This window comes from Diabrotica undecimpunctata, chromosome 2 (genome assembly GCF_040954645.1).
Source record: "Diabrotica undecimpunctata isolate CICGRU chromosome 2, icDiaUnde3, whole genome shotgun sequence".
Classification (NCBI taxonomy): Eukaryota; Metazoa; Arthropoda; class Insecta; order Coleoptera; family Chrysomelidae; genus Diabrotica; species Diabrotica undecimpunctata.
Genome location: NC_092804.1, coordinates 5606595 through 5631376, shown reverse-complemented (window position 1 = coordinate 5631376; position 24782 = coordinate 5606595). Strand labels below are relative to the sequence as shown.

Sequence of the window (24782 nt, the reverse complement as noted above, 5' to 3'; positions counted from 1 at the left end):
GGCAGTTTGTATCCACTTCGGGCCTGCTTGTTTCTCTAAGTCATCTGACCATCTCATTTGTGGCCTTCCTCTTTTTCATTTGTAACTATATGGTCTCCAGTGTACTCGTATAATCATCTTATTCCATCTGTCTTCTTTCTGTCTTATGGTATGTCCAGCGAACTTCCACTTAAGTTTTGCTATCTGGGTTACTTTTGTTTCGTTGCGGATCTAAGTATTTCTTTTCTTGTCTGATAGCCTGATGTTCAGCATTTGCCTTTCCATGGATCTTTGGGTCTTTGCTATTTTTTCCATGTTTTCCTTTGTAAACGTCCAAGTTTGAGAACCGTAGGTGAGAACAGGAAGTATACATTGGTTGAAGTCTCTTGTTTTTAAATATTAGGGGTATTTTCTATTTTTTAGTATATAGGAAAGTTTTCCGACGGATACCCAAGCCAACCGTATCCTTCTCTTTATTTTTCCGGTCTGAATTGATTATTCCAAGAATTATACTTCATGGCCGTCTCAAATCTAATTCTACCGAAAAACCAGCCTTGGAAAGGAAATTGTACTTTTCAGCAGAACAAGAAGATTTATTAGCTGATCACATTAAACAACTGTCAAACCAGTTTTATGGCATTACTTTGACAGACTTACGGAGACTTGCTTATGATCCTACTAATAAGTTAAAAATAAAACATAATTTTAATAAAGGTACCAAAATGGCTGGGAGGACTGGGTTTTCGGATTCCGTGAGAGAAATGCTACCTTAACCTAAGAAAACCCTCAGCAACAAGTCTAAACCGAGTTATTGTCTTTAACAAATCTGAAGTGGATTTATTTTTTTCCAATTTGGAAAGAGTTTACAAGAAACATCCTTTAAAGTCCAATAGAATATTTAATATGGACGAAACCGGTATATCTACGATCAAAAACCTGAAAAGGTTTTAGCGAATAAGGGCCAACATCAGGTGGGCTCTGTCACAAGTTGGGAAAGAAGCAGAAACATTACGATTTCCATGTTTCTATATCCTAGGAAGAGAATGTCACCTCAGTTAGAGACAGGTGGACCTGCTGGAGCCATTTACAAATGCCCCATAATGGCTGGTCAAATGAAGACCTCTTCATGCAGTTGCTCACACATTTTAAAGGCAACGTAAAATCAACAGAGGAGGATCCCGTCTTATTGATCATGGACAATCGCGAGATCATCACATAAACTACAGCCTTTGGATTTGTCATTTTATGGCCCCCTTATGAAAGCAATCAAGATACAGTGTGACAGGTTCTTGAGGGAAAACAAAGTTCAGAAGATTTCTATGAATGCCATAGCATCTATATTTAATGAAGCTTACTTGAAAGTCGCAACGATGGATAAAGGAGTTATAGACTTTGTCACTGAACAAGACACTCAAACTCCAGTCATCGTTGACTGTGAAAATGTTTATGAAGCAACGGGCTTATATTTAAATGGGATTTATGAAAATCCATTACCTGGTAGTTCGAAAACGAATGTTGTACCACATTCTTGTCCAAAATCCTCTGAGAATCTGTCTCATTTCAAAGACATTTTAGAATCAGTATCACCTCTTCCAAAATCATTTAATGATGATAAATCAAATCCAAAAAATTTCATAAAACAACACTCAGTAATTATGACTGGCACCTCTATGAAAACGGTTTTGGAAGACACAAAGAAAAAAAAAAGAAATTAGGGACTTAAAAGCCAAGCGTAGACTAGAAAAAGTTATACAGGATCCAAAGGTCAACCCGAATGTAAAGCTAAAAATGTTGAAGAGTGAAAAAAGTAAACAATTAAAAGTTGAAACTAAATCCCAAATACAATTGGGTGGATTAAAACGCGAGGCTACAAATAAAGGAAGAAAGTGTCTAAGACAAATTAATTTTGAAGAATCGTCTTCCGAAGAAGGTATAGATATATCAGAAATATGTGATGACAACGAAGTTGATGACAATTTTGAGCTATTTTCCTAAAACACTGATATGTGTTTGGTTTGTGGTGAGTTTGGTGTAAAAACTGAACTATGGTACAGATGTGTGTTTTGTGGACAATGGGCTCACGCTGAGTGCAGTGGGTATAATTCCCCTAAAAACTATTAGTGTGACTTTTGATCTATAAACTGAGTTCTTTATTGTAGAAACAACTTTTCATATTTCATTAGCGATACCATCAGTTGTCTCATTATTTTCTTATCATTACTATTGTCGGCAGTACCCTAAACGTCTGTCGGAATTACCCCGGTGATCGGGGAAATACCAACACTTTGCTAAAGTTAGGAAAATATTGTTTTTAAATAGGTAAATGATGTTGTTTTACCAATATTATATACCCAATGGATGTGGAAAATTCCAATTATATCATAGGTATTTTCATAAAAAACCTAACTAATATAGAATAAATCTGAAAATTCAAATTGTCTTACGGTGTCGGGATTCCTCCGGTCTACCCTACACATTGCGGCAATAATAAAGAACCATGACTTAGAAATTATGCCACCTGATGCGGATTTACATTTTGTTTCCTAATATTGTAGAGCCGCTGCTTTTCTCACTCTACACAGCCGATATACCAGCGACTAATAATACTACAATCGCTTCCTTTGCTGACGACGTAGCAATACTAGCTGTAAATGAAGATCCCATACAAGCCTCACAAAACCTGCAACATCATCTGAACATACTCTGGACAAAATCAACTCAAATAACATTTACCAACCGTCACAACATATGCTTACTTGTAAGGATGGAGAATGTAAGAACAGTAACAGACGCTAGATACCTTGGCCTCCATCTTGACCAACGTCTCACTTCCATCCATCCAATGGCACTACAGCCCAAATCGGGCCTTGACCTCCTTCAACAGGCTTCTCCAATAATTTCAATTTAGTGCTGTTCTTTTCCATGAACGCGTTCCCAGGCAGTTCCTGTCATCCTCATCGACTTAGTCTTCCCATCTTTTTTTAGGTCTTCCAACAGGTCTTTTTCCCTGCATTATTGCATTTAGTAATTTTCTGGGGATTCTATTTTCATGCATGCGGACCACGTGTCCTGCCCACCGTAATCTCTGCAGTTTAGTGTATTGTGCTAGAGTTGGTTCGCTATATTGCTCGTATATTTCTCTATTATACCTAATTCGCCAGATGTTGTTTTCACTTATTGAGCCCAGTATCCTACGTACTATTTTTCTTTCAAACATTTCTAATGCATTGGCAGATTTCTGTGTCACCACCCATGTTTCACAACCTTAACTTACTAATGGCCTGATTATTGTTTTATAGGCCCGGAGTTTTGTTTTCCGGTGTACCTCTTGCGATTTGAATATGTGGCCCATCGTGAAATATGCTTTATTTGCCAGCATAAGCCTTCTATTTACTTCCGGTTCTGCTTTATTGCTAGCGACCAGATCCATTCCTAGGTATGTGAATCTATTCACATGTTCTATATCGTCAATAAAGTGTTGTTGCGCCGATTGTATGAGTATTTTTGTTTTATTTGTATTTATTGCTAACCCTACTGCTTCTGCACTCTGTTTCAACCCAACGTAGGTTTCTTCCGCTGCATTCACTGTTCTGCTCTTTATGTTAACGTCTCACTTGGAAGAAACATATCCAGACCAAAAGAAGGTAGCTCGACTTAAAATTCCGGCAAATGTATTGGCTTCTTGGACATAAATCAATACTTAATATCCAAAACAAAATTCTTCTATACAAGCCATACTTAAACCTATCTGGTTCTACAGACTACACCTATGGGGCTGTGCAAAGGCAACATCGCTGAATAGTATCCAAAGATTCCAGTCTAAAGTGCTAAGATCGATAGTGGATGCACCATGATACATAAGTAATCAAACACTTCACTATGACTTAAAGATTCCTTTCGTCAGAGAAGAAATCCATCAAGCCACGGAGTCACAAAATGAACGTACCATTCACCATGAAAATGAGCTAGTAAGGGAACTATTCAACAATAGTCCAGCCACAAGAAGACTAGATAGAACCTGGCCCCAAGACCTACTTCAAAACTAAACCAAAATAGAATAAGGTGAGATATCATTGGAAGTCTCTCCTTCGCGCCCAAAACCTCTAACACATTTACTTAATACTCTGTAATGATGTAGATTGTAAATAAACAAATAAAAAAAATATTTTTTTGTAGGGTATCACTTGTAATAATATAAAATCAAAAAATAAAATACAATAACCACGTATTATACAATTTGTAAACAATTTCAGAATAATATTAAAGACATATTACCTTCATTTTTTAAAACAAACTACCAATATCCATATTAATTTGCGAAAACCATCTTGAAAAATCCTATCATAAAACCCATCCTCTCGTTCTCTCCTTTAAGGCTTTACTGTCCTGTTATTGACTTTCTCAAACACCAACAACCCAATCAACTGTGCAATAAAACCGCCGCTGAAATATGACTTTCTTTTTGTTCCAGAGGCTGCTCGACATTTGTGCTAATAGCGGAAGTCACGTGGGTAGCGACGCTATTTCTGCAAATCTGTGTCAGGTAAGTCGGGAAATTGTTATATTAGGAATTTGAGGTGGATAAAAGGGGTTTAGCGGGGAGGGGATATTAAGAAAATCCAGATAATTGGCTCACGAAGAAGTTTTTATACACCAGAATGGCGCATTAATATAAAGGGTGTTTTACGATGAGCTTACAATAATCTATATATCGGAAACGACTTAAACGATGTCTATGAAAATTGGTTTATGGGGAAAACAAACTTAAAAACTTTGTTATTGTAAATTGAACACCCTATATATGTTTGTTAGAATTGAAAGGGCAGAAGTCCATTTTCAGAGTAAATGGAGGTAATATTACTATAATTTTAAGTCGGATGTCCACTATAATTGTTGCAAAAAGTCCTGTGTGGTACATCGGTCTTTTTTGTATGACACACTAATTCTTAAAAAGACGGTAGTCAAATCTCTATGGACAATCGACTGTCAGCTCTGTAAAAATTGAGGTTATAAGCTAATGTTTTTGCATGGTTTATATATAAAAGTAACTTTTCTCTTTACTGAGATTAATGTGATACAAAGAGCAACCAGAAATGTCCGAATCAAGAGCAATAAAGATGACATAAATATGTTTACAAGAAAATCATGAAAGTAAGTGAACGTTTTTCTGTGTACTGTGAAAATTTTCAAAATTTTGTAAATTGTAAATCTTGCACATTTTACCTTTTTTTTTCATGCTTAATAACAAGAGCTTAATTTTTAATAACTATTTAAGGAATATCGCAACAATTGAAGCATTGTTATTTTTCAGACATTCCTGATATTTACTCTACTTATGTGTCTGAATCTAATTCATCTAATGAACAAAACCATGTTTCTGTTCATGAAAATTATAAAACCTACTGTCAGTTAAAGCCTGTTATGTTTAATGATGTCGAAATTGAAAGTGAAAACATATTCTAAACCTTCTTGTAGCAGATATTCTCACGTTGCCAATAAAAATTTTTCGGTGTATGATTCAAGACATTACTATTTAAATGGGAATAAGCCACAATTAAAGGTTAAAGTACGTTTATTGACGTTTCAATTTCCACTTCGGAAATCGTTCTCAAAATACAAATACTAGTAAATTAAACAAATTTTGTTTTTTTTTTCTTGGTGGAAAAAGGTGTCCTTTCTTGTTCATTATTAGGTTTGGTTTTAGACAAAACAGATCTTAATGTGTTCGTTGTTTTGAATGTTTTTCCTCCAAGAACGAATTTTCGTTAGAACAAGCAATTTTGGCTCTATCGTATAAGGATTTAATGATTCCCTTTTTAATATCATTATTGTGATTTGATTTAAAATTTAAATATCTGTTGGTGTGTGTTGGTTTTCTATACACCTGAGTCTCATATCCAGTATAGTTCTTAGAGGTTAAAACATCCAGGAAAGGTAGTGTGTTATTATATTCCTTTTCCATGGTAAATTTTATTGTATCTTCTTTATCGTTTATATCATTCAGGAATGTGTCCAACAACTCTGATCCATGAAGCCATATTGAGAATACATCATCTACATATCTCCACCATACTGAGGGTTTTAAATTTTGTTTAGAAATAACATTTGTTTCAAAATCTTCCATAAATATATCGGCTAATAATGGAGATAAACTAGAGCCCATTGCTAGTCCAAAACTTTGTTTATAGAATTCATTATTTAGTTGATAGTATGTATTATCAGTACATAATGTTATTAACTCCATTATAGCAGTTATGTTTAACCTTGTACTAGTTGCCAATGTATCATCACTCTCTAATTTTGTCTTGACTATATTTAAAGTCTTATCTAATGGCACATTCGTAAATAAACTATTTATGTCAAAACTTACCAAAGTAATATTTGAATTAAATTCAATATTTGATAATTTATTTAAAAAATGTTGTGTAATTTTTATAAATGTGTCATTTTTACTTGCAAATGGTTGTATAATATTTATTAAAAACAATGTGTTCATTATTGCATTATTGCCATTATTAATAAAAGAACTTGCCGCAAAGCAAAGTTTATACCGGGAAATGTTTTCTACTTAGTTCAACCTTGATTTCAAGTCCCCTAACATTGATAGATGTAATACCTGTGACAGTTTTGAAAATAGGCGAAAAGAGGCAGATCACAATTAATGTTCTTGGTTACTATGCTGCTTATTTCGAAGCGTCATTATGTTGTTCAGCCAATTAAAAAAAAAAACAAAAATTCTACCCCTATTTTTACACCATAAATCAAAGTTGAAAGAAAACAGACTATAATAAAAGATTAGAATTTATAACGATAAAATGCTTCTTCTTCTTCAAGTGCCCTCTCCGCTACATAGTTTGGCAATCATCATTGCTATTCGTTTCTTTGAAGCTGTTGCTCTAAATAATTGGTTAGATGTGCACTGGATCCAGTCTCTTAAATTGCGCAGCCAAGATATACGTTGTCTCCCCACGCTTCGTTTGCCCTGAATTTTTCCTTGGATAATTAACTGGAGCAATCGGTACTTTTTCCCTCTCATCACATGACCAAGATACTCCAACTTTCTTCTCTTGATGGTGATCCACAGCTCCCGTTCTTTGTTCATTCTTTGAAGAACTACATTATTTGTTACTTTGTCTGTCGAAGGTATTTTCAAAATTATTCTGTATATCCACATTTCGAAGGCCTCTAGTTTATCGGTATTGCTCTTGTTTAAAGTCCAAGTCTCTACTCCGTACAGCAGTATCGAGAAGATGTAGTATCTAACCAATCTCATTTTCAGGTTTAAGTTAATGTTATGACTTCCCAGAATGTCCTTCATATTAACAAAAGTAGCTCGAGCCTTTCCAATTCTAGTTTTTATTTCTTCTGTGATGTCATTGTTGTTATTAACGCTTGTTCCCAAATATTTATATTTGTGCACCCGTAGAGGTTTGCATTCAATCTTTGTTTTTTTGAAATATTCATGAATTTCATCTTCTTGACGTTCATTGTTAACCCTTTCTCTTCACTAGCTGTGACTACCTTGTTTAAAATGGCTTGCAGGTCTTCTACTGTCTCCGCCATTAAAACCGTATCATCTGCGTATCTTATATTATTAATTGGTTGGCCGTTAACTTTTATCCCAATCTCTTCTTCCTCATAATTTCTTTCTTCATAATTTCTTCCGAATAGAGATTAAATAGCATTGGTGACAGCACACATCCTTGTCTAACTCCTTCTGATTATAATACAGAGTAGATATTATTTTTATATCGCGATTGTCTAACCGGAGAACACAGTAAGCGAATGGGATTAGAGATTAATACCAAAAAAACCAAATTTATGATCATCTCCAGAAACTTGGATGCACTTGAAAACTCCACCATAACACTGAATACTAAGTCCATTGAAAGAGTGAGTAAATTTAAATACCTGGGATCGTGGCTTTTTGAAGACTGGGCATCGGACAGGGAAGTAAAATGTCGCATTGAGCAAGCTCGACAAGCTTTCGTAAAATTCAAGAAGGTACTGACTTGTTCAGAGTTCGATCTTCAACTGAGACTAAGGTTTACTAAGTGCTACGTGTGGTCAGTGCTGCTATATGGCGTAGAGGGCTGGACACTCAAAACGAGGGATATAAACAGATTAGAAGCTTTAGAAATGTGGCTCTATTGCCGTATCCTAAAAATACCATGGACAACGAAAATCACAAATATAGATGTCCTTAAAAGAATAAACCAAGAACGCCAACTTTTCGAAACCATCAAGAAAAGGAAAACGGCGTATCTAGGTCACATCATGCGAAATGAAAAATACCAGTTCCTCCAACTTATAATCGAGGGTAAAATTGAAGGCAAGAGAGGAATGGGACGCAAGAAAATGTCCTGGCTCCGAAACATAAGGCAATGGACAGGGATTAACGACATACAATCTCTGATACATATTGCAAGAAATAGAGAATTAATGGAAAATGTGATCGCTAACATCCATTAGTGGATTTGCATCTAAAGAAGAAGAAGATTGTCTAACTGTTTAGCTTCCAAGATCTCTAAAAGTTGGTCATGCTTGACGTTATCAAACGCCTTGGATAAAATGCTACTTTCGGTATATCCGAAAGTGGCATGTTTATCAAAATATTCTCTTTAAGTTTGCCATAAACCACTTTTCATAAATATCGTGAAGGTAGTTTCTGATATAAAGTGTAAGCTCATCGTGGAACACCCTGTATATACAGAGTTGAGTACTTAAAAGATTCCGTGGCAATATTCATTGGATTTTAGAAAAATTATGAAATTTTGATTCCATACAGTCATTTTTAAATGATATAGACATCTGTCATTTGTCAAACCCTCTTTTCCAGTACCACAAACATTTAATTCTAAATAGGGAATAAATCATATTTATGTGGTACGTCATTAGATCGATATTTCTCTGGATAATTCAGGTAGCCATAATTATTTTCATATTAACTTTGTTTTTGTAAAAAAATATCAATTTATTGAAAGTGTCACACCTCTGACAACGGTTTTCCGTCATTTCAAAAAATACATTCAAACGAAATTTGCATTACAGGAAACTTCATTAAATATAACGTAAATAAATTTTAGTTCGACTAATGGATTAAGTCCACAGTCAAAAGAAACCAACAGCACATACACATAACGTAAATAAAATGTTAAAATGACATATGAAAGTTGACAAATGACAGACTGAATATATAAAAATTAAATACAAAATAAATATCACAATACTTCAGTAGTAGGATCGTAAACCATAAATAAATTAAAATTTTTATTTCTTTAACAAATCATTTTATTTTCAATAAAATTTTATGTAAATACGAGGTATGGAGGTTCCATATACTTTTCTATTATTCCTTTAACTTGCGAGTATTGTCTCGGATGTTCCTTCATTTCTAAGTCCAACTCAAAGTTCATATACGTTAGGGTTTCCTTATTGGAAGGGATCCAGGTGAAATTATTCAGTAGTGGATCTGGTTTTGGTGTTGGATTGCTAAAAATAAAAGTAAAAATTGTGCTCTATTTATCTTCGTTATTAAAAAAAAAAGGTTTCACAAAGCCAATAGTTTGCTACTCATTTTAGTAGTAGCAATGTCTAGTGAGGCAGCAATAAAAAAGTACCAACAGCACGTAACATAATACACTTTTGAATAAATTGGAGTGAAGGAAAATAAATATGTTTTTCTACTTCAGTCATTCAAAGAAATAAGAAATGTACCAGTTGGATAAATGTAATGAAATACTTACAAATACTTTACAAAGTTGGTCCATAGTTTAACATAGAGATGTAACATCAACTGATCTTCAGATGAATATTTACTTAAGTCACTATTCGTGCCCAGTTCTTCCCACATATAATGAAGGTCCTCGGCATGGGCTACAGTACCACCAACTCCTATAAAATTAATATTGGTACTGAAGTAATTGTACTGATAGTTGATTAAAGGTAAATAGAGATTAATTAAGAGTTATAATTTATATACTAAAATAATTACCTGGTGGTGTGACTGGCAGTAATCGTGTCTCTTGTCCCAATTCTCCCTTGTAAGAAAATTGATAGAAAAAATATGGAAGTTCCTCAGAAGCAAGCTCGACTTGTTTACAAGTTGATGTCGTGAAGAGGCTGTCACTTACTGACTGTAAAAACAATAATTTTAGTATTCTAAATTGCAAAAACATGGAAGTCATTGCAATTTGCTAACAGTGCCAGTAAAAACATACGCAAGCAAGAGCTGGGCAATTAAAAAAAAACATAAATTAAAAATCAACGTAGTCAAAATGAAACATTTAAGAAAAATGTGCAAATAAAACAAAATGGGACATGATAAGAAATGTAGGCATCATAGAAATGACAAAGCAGAAACCTATTACTGAGCACATTAAACAGAAGTAAATGTTCTTGTTCGACAATATTAGTAGAACAAAACTAGAAATAATTACAAGTCAAATATTAGAATTGGAAAGTAGAAGACAAAAAAGAAGGAGAAGTCAAAGAAGAAAATCAATAGAACAGATCAAAGAAATAGGAAGGAAGAAAGGGAAACTATTGAAGAAATAAAGATGATGGCCAAAAATAGAAATGTAAGAAAGAAACGAGTAAAAGAAGAACCGGAATACCAATCTCATGCCTAAGAGGGCAAAAAGACATAATAATAAGAAAAAGGAAAAAGTACGAAAACATCAACATTTTTTTCATTACTGCTTGTCTTTGGTTCTTCAATTGCATATTATTCAATTTCTTTATAGGTGTTGTTAAACTTTCATTCTTCACACTTTTGGATCTTCCCGTAATTCATTGTTACAATTTGTTTAAAAAAATTTAAACCGCTTGGGTAACCTCTCTATCTATCTGTCATATCTATCTATAGCCCCGAGGACTGTAAACCTAAGAAGGAACGAGAGGTATTCTACGAACAATTGCAAGCCATCCTGGATAAAATAAGTCAAATAGTTCCTGGAGTAAAACAAAGACTGAATGAAAACCATGTCAACGCAAATGGAGATCTCATGGCGAATCTCTCTGCTTTTAACAGACTGAGAATCAATAATACATTTTTCGACCAAAGATCCAGTATAAATGAGCATTTGAAAAATCGAGGAGACACAAATCAAAGCAATTTTAGATATCACAACTTTAAACTCAGCAGACGCAGGGAGTAAACAAAAACTAGTACTAGCAAAGATAAGAATGAAAATAACAGCATAACATTTTCTACAGAAAATCACCAAGGAAAAATTCAATGTAGAATCACCGTGGAATGACTCTACAAGAGAAATGTACCAAAGGAGTCTAGCTCAGAAGATACAGCTGAAACAAATAGCGACAAAATTAGCGAGAAAATTAAAAACAACATTAAAGAAACAGCAGCAGAAGCTCTGGGAAAACGCAAAGTCATACTGAACAAAAGAAACAACAACAATACACCATGGTTTACAAAAGAAATAAAAGAGAAATGTAAAGTGAAACGAGAGGCCTACATGAAGTATAAAATATCAAATACTCCAGAATCCCGAGACAACTAGGTATAGAAGAATACGAAATGAAACAAAGCAGTTGGTAAGGAGAAAAAAAAATGAACACTGGAAACAGTTTACAAAAAGGATGAAAAGCGACTTCTGCGGTACACAAAATGAAGATTCCTAAGACACCAACGGAAAAAAATTGCAGAATTTAAGGAATATAATAATATACCAGCAAACGAATGGGAAGGATACCTGACTAAACTGTTTAAAAGGAAAGAAAAATAATAATCAACACAATAACATACCTGAACCAAGACACGAAATAGAAATCAGTTTTCAGGAAGTAGAAATAGTCATAAATTCTCTTAAAATAGAAAGTCATCAGGACCAGATGGTATTCCATCTGGTCCAACGAGCTTCTAAAACGCGGAGGAGAAAGTATAACCCTGGAGATAACAAACCTTAAACAAAAATTAATATTGCACTGCTAGATACGAGATGCATGGAGAAACAGCATAATGATACCAATGTCCACGAAAGGAGATAAAGAAGAAACCAACAATTATAAAGGTATAAATCTACTGAACACCGCACTTAAGTTTACCATAAAAGTGCTAATCAACAAACTAACAACTTTATCAGATCAACAACAAAGGTACAGAACCGGAAGATCCTGCGTAGAAGCCTTATTTGTAGTATGACAAATCACAGAAAAGGCCATCGAGTACAATAAACCAGCATATCTATGTTTTATATACCTGACAAAGGCTTTCAATCGCATCTAAGTCGAAGACGGCTTACACCTACTGTATAAAAGAAAAATGCCAATTAATATTATACAAACTATCGAAACCATCTACTTACATAATCGAATACGGGCAAAGATAAATGTAAAACTAACACAGAGTATACCAGTACAAAGCGGAGTCAGACAGGGTGACTCGTTAAGCTCACTTCTCTTTAATATTATAATGGACGAAATAAAACAAGCAGTACGTAAAGGTCACGGTTACAGAATGGGAAACAAAGAAATCCAAATTTTATGTTATGCAGACGAGTCCGCATTAATCGCCGAGACAGAAGACGAGCTCCAGAGATTATAACATATTATATCTTCAATACAACAGTCAAGAAGTACAAGCCAAGAAAGCAAGTTTTAAATATCTGGGAATAGATATAACTAGTTATTGAGATGTTAAAGAAGAAGTACGACAACAAAGCTTAAAAGCAAGTAAAGCTCAATGACACAATCTGGAAGAACAAACACCTAACACAAGATACAAAAACAAGAATATATAAAGCAGCAATTAGACCTATATTAACATACACGGCGGAGACAGGACCTGACACATCTAAAACGAGAGGACCACTAGAAACAACAGAGATAAAAATACTCCAACGAATATTAGGAAAAAGTCTGTTGGATAGGGAGAGATGCGAAAACATAAGAAAATCATGCAATATAGAAGACATACATGGATGGTTGACAAAACGGAAAGAGGAGAGGAACGAACACATTAGTCGAATGGCGGAGGATAGTATAACACAAATAGCAAGAGATAAGTCACCAAATGGACAAAGAAGTATTGGCAGACCAAGAAAAAGATGGTGCAATAATTTAAACAATTTAGGAGACTAATATTGAAAAAGAAACAGGCTTTAAAGCCTACATACAAGAAGGAAGAAGAAGAAGACACTTTTGGATCTCCCCGTATAATTTTTTAACTTATTTTTATCACTGCCATTGCCAAAATAATTGATTGCTACAATTTGTGTAAAAAAATTGTTTAATAAAAATTTAAACCGCAGGAGCAACCCCGCGAACCTTACTTTTTGGTATCGTATGAAAACGATTATAAGCGAAAAAATCTTTTTTTAATATTTTTATATTAAATATTTCTCCGAACCTGAGCTATTTGCCGTGTCTAATTAGTAAGTATAGGAAACCGAATTAAAGGCGTTAAAAACACAATCCTTTTCTTTATTGGTATATAATTTTATCCAATAATATTCTAAGCATTAGTCGCACACCTTCGAGCAAGGTGAATTCAATACAACTTCATTAGTGAAATAATTTTATTGGTTATTGTTAGAACAGACGATCCTACCTACAGATACCGGCTCACCAATAAAATTGTAAAAACTTGAAAATAGTTTTAGTAGAAGGTTGAATAAAAACCTGTTTCAATTTTATTTGACTAATAGCAATTACTGAGGTCTTCTCAAGAAATACATTATGATTGGGCAGTTTTTGATGTTGTGGATTTATATTTAGTTTTAAGTGGGGAAATAGATTTATACTAAAATGGCTTCTTTAAAAAGTTACTGTAAATGTTTTTAAATAGATTTTTAGTAACAAAAGGTTGTAAAAGAATAAAATAAAAATATAAAGGGTGTGTTAAGGTTTTATACTAAGTATATATATATATACAAATCGTTAACCCGGAAACGTTGTTTTGCTATATAAATTATTCCTAGTGAACTTTTTTATAGCTAAATAAAAAATAACAAATGAAATCGTAGGCTTCCACGGCCAGAGTCAGAATTATAGTTTATTCGTCTTCCGGGTTTGGACCGTGTCATTTGTGAGTGACCCAAAAGTGGGTTCATCTCGACGTTTCGCTACAATTGTATGTAGCTTCTTCAGGAGAACAAAAAAGAAAACGAAAAACAAGAGACAGGAAGATGGGTAGTTAGCAACGGTAACTCAGTTACTCAACGCAACCAGAGGCGAATACTAACTACCAAGATGGGCATTTGGTCACAGTAACTCAACTACTCAACGCAGCCAGAGGTGAAAACCAAATGCCAGGACAGGGATTCACGTCCAACAGCTCAGAACACTAACGCGTCGAGAGGCAGGGAGTGAATCCGGAAACGTCGAGATGAACCCACTTTTGGGTCACTCACAAATGACACGGTCCAAACCCGGAAGACGAATAAACTATAAAAAAATAACAAACTTATTGTAGGTATTTAGAAATGGAGTCTATGACTGAAAGAGAAATGGGGCGCTGTAAATAATGACGGCCTCTAAAAGTATTCTTCTTCTTATTATTTTAATGTAGACATAACTCTGTCTGTCTTTCAAAGTACCTCCAGTAAGTTGTCGTTTTATCCTTTTCGTAGCCTTCCCACTGATCGTCTTTATATTGGGGAACCGTCTTTTGCCGTCTTTACTGCTTTATTTGTTGTCATTCGGCTTATGTGATCATTTCATTCTACTCTTTTTTTTCTTACCCACTTCTTGATGTTTAGTAGATGTAGTGATGTTGGTTGTACAACCGTTTCTTACAGCATTTTGTTTCGCAGCAATAAAGTCCACATCACTAAACACATTTTAGATACTTTTCTTCGTTTCTCCGGCACTGGATTTATAGCATACGGAGACACCAGACCTAGTGTGCTCTGATTAAGTCTGTAAGTCGAAGGTACAGGTTCACGTTGTACATTAGCACTTGTTTCTGGTACAGGTATTTGTGTCACGACTTGGGTAGGATCAGATCTTGATTTTAGTATATAGCAATGTTGGTTGTAGAACCATCTCTTAGATCGTTATGTTGCGCAGCAATAAAGTCCATCACTGAATACATTTTTATTTAAAAGCCAAAATCCACTGACTTTAAGTGACCAGTTTGTTCTTTCAAATAAAATTTTTCAAACAGAGCTGAGTGTGGATTAAAGTAAAAATACTAATATCACTAGAAGGAAATAGGGATTTGTGGTAAAAAGGTGAAAATTTCGGGTTTTGATGACAAACCATAAAAAGATAAAAAAAAACTGTCCAAAAATTAAAAAGTTTCAGAAGGAAGCCATCTTTATCACCTAGACGTATAAAAAATAGTCTACGATCTATTCACAGACCTACCAAATATACCCAAAAATATTTTATATAAAATCGTTGATTGGTTTTTAAAATGTTTCTTTGTCGACGGTTTTTTTTTTAATCTATTTATATTTTTACACCTTTCATCCCGTATGACCGTATTTTACGATTATCTGTTTTTTTAAAGACCGATGTGTTCCGTGTTTTGAAGACCGGTCATTTTAAATATTAAGATGTTAAGATGTTCAGATAAAAATCTACAGTTTGTTATCCCTTTCACATCAAATCTTATATTAGGCAACAGTTTTTAAATATTGTGTATACCTACTACTGAATGAATGGTCATCGTATGTATTTAAGAATCAGTGAGTAGAAAAAAATGCTTACCCTTATATAACCACCTAAATTATCGACGAACTGGCCGTTATTGGTGTATAGATCTTTCAAGAGGTTTCCTGTAATGGTTCGATTTTCGGGAGTCATTGTTAGTAGTGCGGAAACTAACAACCTTGGATCTGCATCAACTGCTTTAAGCGTTTCTTCGTTGTTCCCTAAAGCTAAAAGAATTTGTTGGTAAAAAGTGATTAATATTTATACTAAGACTATTGGCGTATAGATGTTTTAGAAGATAATCTGCAATTCTTGTTGTTTTTATGGATTTTAACTAACAATGAAGATTTTTAGTGATAAGGATCCAATTCAATATCCAATCCATATTCAGTTCGGTGAATATTTTATATGTAAATTTCTTCTTTTCTTCTTCGGCTTTTCCCCATTATGAGTTCGCTGTTTTTGTCCTCCACATTACTTTATTCTCGCGGTTAAGTCCCCTTCTCTGAAGTTTTGATCTATCATTGTATTTTCTATGTACGTTTTATCTTGTAGCAGACCTAAATTACACAGATCATGCATTATTCTGTTATTGCATTAAGAGATCATGCAATTAATCTCAAGCATGACTTTAATATCTCTGAAGCAAGAGATGGACAAAAAGAGATAGACAAGACAAGAAAAAGAACTGGACAAAAACTTTTATTTTGGAAATGACCCACATTCACAAAAAAATTCTATTCAGATAGACACAGCGTAGATTCTAGGCCATATATTTGGCCATTTAATTCAACAAAGCGATAGCAGCTTTTGCGAAAAGATTTACACATTTAGACTTACCAAGATAAAGCCACTCTTCTGAATTAAATCCAATTATTACTGGCACTTTTTTATAATTTTTGTCAATAAATGATTGGTATGCAGGATAACTAAAAGGTCCACTCTTTTCCAGCGCTGCTCACCTGGTATTCCAGCCTAAACGCGAAACTAATAAAAAAACTTATAATTATAATTAAAAAATACAAAATAGGTTACCTCTGATGCTCTGATATATATGAATCGAAGAGAGAAATTTAAGTTGCTTAATCTTTTCATGGAACAAAACATTGTGTCAAAAATAGATACGTGTGGACAAAAATTTCCACAGGGGTATAGGGCATGAATATACTGACAGTGTTAAAAAACGTTCAACTAAGAGATCAGTAAGCTGTAAAATGGTCATTCTTCAGACGGAACCTAAAGAAGAATGATAAAGAGCTTAGGAATACAAATATCGAAAATGCTCTTTAAAAAAGTTAGACGATCTTAAGCAATATGATAAAACATATGCTATATGCAAATATAATTTGTTAAAATCGATTTAAAAAGCAGAAAGCAGATAAGTAAATTTAGTGAAGAAAGTAAGCGCAAATATTATATAACTTAGTAAATGGTAACTCAATGGTGAAAAACAGATCTATATATTTCTAAAGAAGTTTTTCCTACTAAAATGATAAAAATTCAAAATATTTAAACAATATTGTTTTAATGACTCTAACCACAACTAAAACCCTATAAAAAAGCTTACCGAGAGAATGTCATGTGCTGAAGCATTTTGTAGTACTTGTAACAATTCCTCGGAACTTGTTGAATCAAATGATGGATCCACAATTTTACCAAGCCTGAAAGTTTGTTCAGTTGGATGCTGTGTTGTGCATATACCAGAAATAGGAGTACCGCTCTGCATGATGACACCATGAAACAGTTCTGAAACAGGTTACAGTTTTAAACTAATCTATGTCTTTTGATCAATAAATCCCTTGACGTACTTATATTTCCTTCGAGTTCCTATTTAAATAGGATCCCTAATTTTGTTGTTTGTGTACTCTTTCGTGTAATGAACTCACCTTTGCCTTCCTCCCAGTCTCCCATTAAGTGTAAGCCAACAGATAAAGACCCTGCACTTTCACCAACTAGAACCACATGTTCTGGATTGCCTCCAAAAAGGTGAATATTTTGATTAACCCATTCTATAGCAAGTCGTTGATCTTTTAAACCAAGATTCTGTGGAATAACTCCGTCGTCGGTACCAAGAAATCCTTCGAAAAGTAAATATTTTTAGATTGCGATATAAAGTAATTATATAATATATATAATACAAATAGTATTATATAGGTAGGCTCGAGAAAATGCACTCTTTTAGACAGAGAAAATTTCAACGTGGCATTATCTTGAAATCGACAAAAACATGTAAGTTTTAAATAAATCGTCTAACCTGTGATAACTTGATTCCAAAATGATTTAATTATTTATTAATCTTTAATAATTCTCGTCAGTTATTATATTGTAGTTTATAAAAGTGCCAACAATAAACATTTTAAACGTGTTTTAAGAAGTGAAATTGAATATTTTTCTTGAAACAAAAGATGTTTTTTTAGGCCTGTCTTTAAAATTTTTTACTTTTATAATGCCTAGTCTTTTAGCTTATATTTTCTGGTAATTATATGCCTACCAAATGGTCCAAGACGGTAGTTAAAAGTTACAACAACCACATCGTGATCCATAATATATTTGGGTCCATAGTATTCAATTGTACTGGATTCATTTACTAAACCTCCTCCGTGGACCCCACAAAAGAACTGGAAGTAAGTCATCGCTACCAGGTTTCTAAAAATATAAAAAAATGATAAAAATATTAGATCAAAATGTTAGTAGTGTTGGTGTTCACCAAACTATAATACAAGTGTTAGTATTTTTTAGTCGATATACGAGAGCTAGTTGGAAAAGTTTAAGGCGCAACAACGTAAAAATAAGTTCACGTTTGGTATTGTGTTTTTTTTTTTAAGAAAATAGTTGGACTCTAAAATTTATAAATTTTTCCAGCGAGTCTTAAATTCAATATCATCGTCATCATTCATCATCATCAGCCCGCTTTAAGGCCATTGCAGAACATAGGCCTCCCTGTTTCTACCAGAGTGTGTGGGCTTGTGCATTATAGATCCACCTTTTCGTCATCTTTCGCAGATCATATTGTCATCGTATTAGTAGACTTTCTCTATTTCGTTAATCTGTTCTTATTATCCATTCCGTTTACTTGCGAGTACACCTTTTATCCTTAATTCTTGCCACTTGGCCTGCCATCTCCATTTTATGATACAAGCGTTGGCCACAACATCTGTAACTCTGGTACTGTTTGGAAGGTCTTTTTTATGTTTTTAATTCATATATACTAAAGCAATTTTTCAGAGAAACATTTAACATACCCATCTAAAGCTGCAATAATTTCTTGATTTATTGAAAAAAAGAACTAGTTCTTCTCATCTCCAAAATATCTAAAAATTATCTTGTCGTTTGTTGTCTTTATTAATAACAGGCGGTAGCTGTCTTTAGTTTTATGGGTGGAAGACAATGATGCTAGATAAAAAGTATGTGTTTCATCTCGCCAGATAATTAATGACGGAAGGTAAAGAACCATGGACTCAACTGTACAGTATTTTTTTTCTCAATTTTATTTACTGGTTATATGTATATGTGTATTAGATTACATGCATCTGTGTGAATGGTTTTATATACTTTGGATTTTAGGTTAAGTTAAATAATAAATGTTTATCATCATTTCAATTTTATAATATGTATATTCCGTAAAGAAATAATAGATAAACAGAAAAAATAAAGAATACCTGTGGACTGTAAACATTAATATACAAACAGTTCCTCTTCTATTTTCAGAAAGTCGAATCTGCTTATATATTGATAACAAATTTTAGTGTTTTTTGTTGTATCTAGAATATCATCCCATGGTTCTGGTTCTTAGGGAGCTGAAAAATTTAAAATTTAAATTATTATCCATACATTCATTTCAGCAAAATTAAAATGGTTACATAAAGAAAATTTATTTATTTTCCGGATGTTTTTGATGTTTTATATTCAACATTGATGTTAGATTTTTGACATTTTAAAATATTTAAAAAAATCTCAGCCCAATGTTACGAAAGATCATCAGGCGGATGTTGTTTATAAAGTTAATTATAAAAACTGCAATTCAACATATATTGGGCAAACATACCAATATCTACATAGACGAAATTTTGCACACAAACTTAGTGTACAAACCAATAAATCAAACACTAAAGCTTTAGCTAAGCATTCTCAGAAAAATAACCATTCTTTGGAGTTTGAAAATATACATATTTTAGAAAAAGGAAAGAACTACAACAAAATACGTATACGAGGATTGCGTTGTTAGTTTTGCATATAGCCATGAAGACAAAAATATAAGTGCTTTCAAACCAATTGGTAAAATAGTTATTCCAGTCTTCAGTTGACATGCATTAATTCTGGCGACTGGTATCGCTGCCCATGCATTAAATTCTTGATCTTTGGAAACTTGAAAAAGTCGGTGGGACTTAAGTCGGGGCTATACAATGGATGGTTTACCCACTTCAATCTTTTAAAGCTTCAAAAACCCTATTGTCTTTTTAAAAGTGTAAACATTTGCATTGTCCTGATATAGAATGTACGTTATCGGCCCGTATTTTTTTGACGGACAATCTCAATGGGACAAATTTCTTAAATTTTTTAAAACAAGATTTTTGGACACTGCTTGAGAACCTTTCACTTAGCCTACGAACAAAAATGTGGCTCCCGTTGGACGGAGCTCCTGCTCATTTCTCACATGATGTTAGGAACTACCTTAACAGAAAATATACAAACAGATGGGTAGGTAGAGGTGGTTCATATAATTGGCCTCCTAGGTCACCAGGACTAACCAAGATGGATTTTTTAAATGAGGTTATATTAAAAATATTGTATATGCTACACCTCTTACTACTAGAGATGACATGAAATAAGAATTACAAACGCGTTTGCTTCAATAAATCCTGCTATGTTAAAATGTAAATATAAATCATTCGAAGATAGAATCGCTTGTTGTATTGCACAAGGTATGTCATTTTGTATTATTTTGTATTATTTGTTTTAATAAATTTTTTTCTGTTTCGTTATCTAATTAAAAGTTTTCAAAAAGGAGGTGTGTGCTCGTAAGCACGTAAAGTTATAGAGTTACATCCTATTATTATGACTTCAAAGAAATAAATATTTTACAGTTTTATTTTTATTTAAATATTTAAACTTATTTTAATACTTAAAATAATACAAAAAATTAAACCATCACGTTAACATCTACGTCATTTTTGAAACTGTAACCTCTGCGCAGTTGCCTTTCACTTGATGAATCGTAGAAAATCTTAGAAACATCAGATTTTCAACAAATTTTGTTTTATTTTCTTTTCATCATATTTTAATACTAATTATCCTATTCCTATCGAATACAAATCCAAAGACATAAAAATTTTAATTTATGTACAAAAAATGTAATTACAACTACACTTGTTTCGTTTATAACTATATGTCAATATGATGGGGATAAATACCTATTTGAAATCGATTTCCGTTTAACCAAATTTTAAATTACGGCAAAACTATCAGTCCTAGTTATAGGACATCCGTACATCATTAGAAAGAGAAAATTTTGTTTAATTTAGTAATTCAATAATAAACAGGGTGTTCAATTTAAAATAAGCTTTATATTACACATTGAATAATCCAATAATGGAACTTAAATATTGAACACCCTGAATTTTATTAGAATTGCTTAAATAAATTAAGAATGAGTCCTCGTTTAAAGTTTAACATTTTAAGAAAATTCGACATAACTCAGAACACTTTGTACATAGGTATAGGGAAGTTTTATGAAACTATACCTTAGTTTTTGCAAACAATTAAAAAATAAAATAAAATACAGGGTGTTCCATAAGAAAAAATATAACTTTGAAACGCCGTTCTTTATTGTGATACCCTGTATATTTCAGCCTACATACTATATATTTAAAATGTTTTCAAAATCTTTTACCGTTTCGCTGTAATATTCCGTCTCGTTAGTGGTGAGTTACTCTGTATAATTAAAGTGCTTATTAAGAATGGCGAAGATGGCGAAGAGACTTTTAAGCAATAGTTAGTATTTTATTTATAACAGACCGTCAAACTCAGGGGAATATATTTTATTCAATGAACTGAAAGTACCTTTGAATCAATATATTCAGTGAAAAAGAGCCTAACGGTCTTTATGAAACCGAAATTGTGTTTCATTAATATCTATGTCCAGTTTATGATATATTTTGTTATGGATAAATTTTAGTACAATTAGTAGTACCTTAGTACTCGTATAAATTTTAGATCATCAAGCTAATGATGTGGTTATTTCCTTCTATATATTTATAATTTTGTTGATACAAAAATAAGGGTTTCAGTCTCCGGAAGTTTCAAAGCCTCCGGTTATTTTGACAGCTACCGGATAAGACAACCATTTTATATACTCACATAATACTAGAACTCTGTACATTAAAGATCTCTAGCATATACAATAAGATGAATTCATATTTTTTGAGTAAAGCATGATTAAGATAAAAATCTTATGAATCTTATATAGATAGAAGAGACACCAGCTATTTATACAAGAAAGAGAAACAGGATAAGAAATAACTCACCTGGAATCTATTTTTTCCTACTGGAGGAGCAGCATATGGAATTTCTTGAAATGCATAATAATCCTGTCCACTTTCGCTTTTTAGTATATGCCCTCTGATTTTACCCTGCTTCAGATCAACTATCGGACCGTCTTCGTCGCATTTTGTTTGACTTAAAATACTAACTACCAGCAAAATAACTGTAGTTCGACAAAAATTAGACGACATTTCGAGTTATATAATATATTATATGTATTATTTTAACAAAAAAAAGTACAGTTTATATATTTTTCGGCTGAAGTATACTGTACAATCTTTAAAAAATAGATAATCAATTAATCAGTTCATGAGCTGATAATAAATGTCAACAGACAGCATATTATCTGTAAAAGTACTATTTGCTCTTAAGTTTTAATCAAAATTATCTTTTCATAACTCACTTTTCGTATGTTGATTATAATGTAAAACAATTTTTTGGTTTTTGTGGAATATGTTTTAATTGGTTAAACAATCTCCAGATCTTTCTTATACTTTCTCTAGTCTTTACACAAACACAACATTAAGTAGATATTTACTGTTCTTTTCATAGAGAAAAGAAGAAAACGTAATTAAATTTAAATTGACTACGCCACGACTATAACTTAGGGTTGTAGGAATATCGACAAGAACAAAAAGAATTACCTATAAAAGTGCGCCTTTGATTATAATTGCTGGTGGTAACTTTTGTTTTTTACTTAATGGTTAGATATATATAAATAAATATTCAAAATCTGCCCTACTTCGTCATCCCAGGTTTGCCGTGGTCTGCCTCTGGTTTTAAACTTTTTCACTTTAGCCTTCTAGACTTGCTTAACGGGTCGGTTGTCGCTCATTCGGCACAGATGACCGAACCAATTTATCTGTTGTGTTTCAATAGCATGTAGTACAGATTCTGTGCCCAGTTCTTCTCTAACATCTTCTCGTCTTAGATATTTCATATCAATGGCTTGTATCTTGCTTTTTAATTGCTTTGTTAAAACCCAGCTCTCGCTTCCATATATCAAGATTGGTCAGAATACTGTCATTTTGGTTCTTCTGCTAATTTCCGGTTTACCTATGAATGCTGTACTAAGATTATGGTACACTTTTGAAGCACTACTTAGACCGTCGTTTACTGCAAACATCTCTGATTCCAAGTTATCCTTACGTACATAACTCTTGTTATTTTGATACAGACTTTTAATAGCACCTGTTAGTTGATGGTCAATATTTCTATTTTGCAGACTTTTCCAAACTGCTTCCTGGGACACTCTGTCAAATGCTTTCTCAATATCTAGAAAAGCCATGTATATTTCTGTGTTTTTTAATCTAGCTTTCTCAATTATTTGTTTCAACGTAAATATATGGTCTTGTGTACTGTGTCCCTTCCTAAACCCACTTTGTACTTCATCCAGATGTGGTTCAACGATGTGTCTTAATTTCTTTTCTAGGATGCTTTCATATATTTTGGAGACGATACTGAGTAGATTAATTCCTCCATAATTTTCACAAGAACTTGGGTCTCCTTTCTTAAAGATTGGTAGTATTATGCCAATTCTTCAATCTTCTGGAACTGTACATCGGTTCCAAGCCATGTTCATAATTTTAGTTAAAAATTTAACACCTTTTGGTCCCATTGTTGCAATTTCAATAAAATGAGAAGAGTGCTATGTACCAGGGATTTAAAACTGGAACTAAGAGTTAGGTTGGCGAGGTGCTATGTTTTTTCGACTTTATTTTATGGAATGGAATCTTGGACCTTGAATGCGACATCAATGAAAAAAATGGAATCATTTGAGCTGTGGGTGTACAGAAGAATTCTGAAAATATCATGGACAGAACACGTCACAAACAAAGAGGTTCTGTGAAGGATGAACAAAGAAATGGAAATTTTAAATACAATAAAAACAAGAAAATTAGAATATTTCGGACATATTACACGTGGAGAGAAATACATCTTGCTCCAACTGATTATGCAGGGAAAGATCCACAAAAAGAGAAGCGTAGGGAGGCATAGAATGTCATGGCTGCGCAACCTGAGAGAGTGGTACGGATGTACATCAAATGAACTTTTCAGAGCAGTTGTCTCTAAAGTCCGAATAGCTATGATGATTGCCGACCTCCGCCGCAGAGATGGCACTTCAAGAAGAAAAAGAAGGTCCCATTGTCTTTAACATTTCAGCAGTGATTTTGTCATGACCGGCCGATTTACCTCTCTTTGTATTATTAATTGCGTCTTTGACTTCTTCTATTTGGATATAATTTTCTTGTCCATGTTCTCCTTCTACTTCTATTTCAGTTTTCTCTTTCGGCTGTCTTGGTGTTAGGAGTTCGCTGTAGTATTGTCTCCACCTTTCCATAATCTCATTTGGTCTGATAATCAGCGTGCCGTCTTTAGGTTTCACCTGTTTCATCGTTGTTTCTTTACCTTTTCTTAGCGTCTTTAGAGCCTCGTAAAATAATTTTTGGTTACCCCAGCTATCTGCCTCCAACTTCATTCCAAACTTATCCCAGGCTTCCTTCCTCTTCTTCAGCACCATTTCTTCTACCACCTGCCTTTGTCGTTTATATTCTTCGTAACTATTTTCTGTTTTCTTGTTTAAGTGTATTTTCCATTTCTGTTTTTTATATTTTATTTGGGCTTTTAATTCATCGTCCCACCAT

The 24782-nt window shown here is 33.3% G+C and overlaps 1 protein-coding gene and 1 pseudogene across 1 annotated transcript in view; one reads left to right on the top strand and one right to left on the bottom strand.

Annotated features, from left to right (window-relative positions):
- The window catches only part of LOC140433150 (uncharacterized), a 1089409-nt gene that overhangs the window by 748147 nt on the left and 316480 nt on the right, over positions 1–24782 (top strand). The window contains exon 4 of the mRNA XM_072521197.1: positions 4451–4522. Within this exon, the coding sequence (XP_072377298.1) occupies positions 4451–4522 (72 nt within the window). The remainder of the gene's footprint in view (positions 1–4450; positions 4523–24782) is intronic.
- LOC140433052 (venom carboxylesterase-6-like) lies at positions 9237–24658 on the bottom strand (annotated as a pseudogene).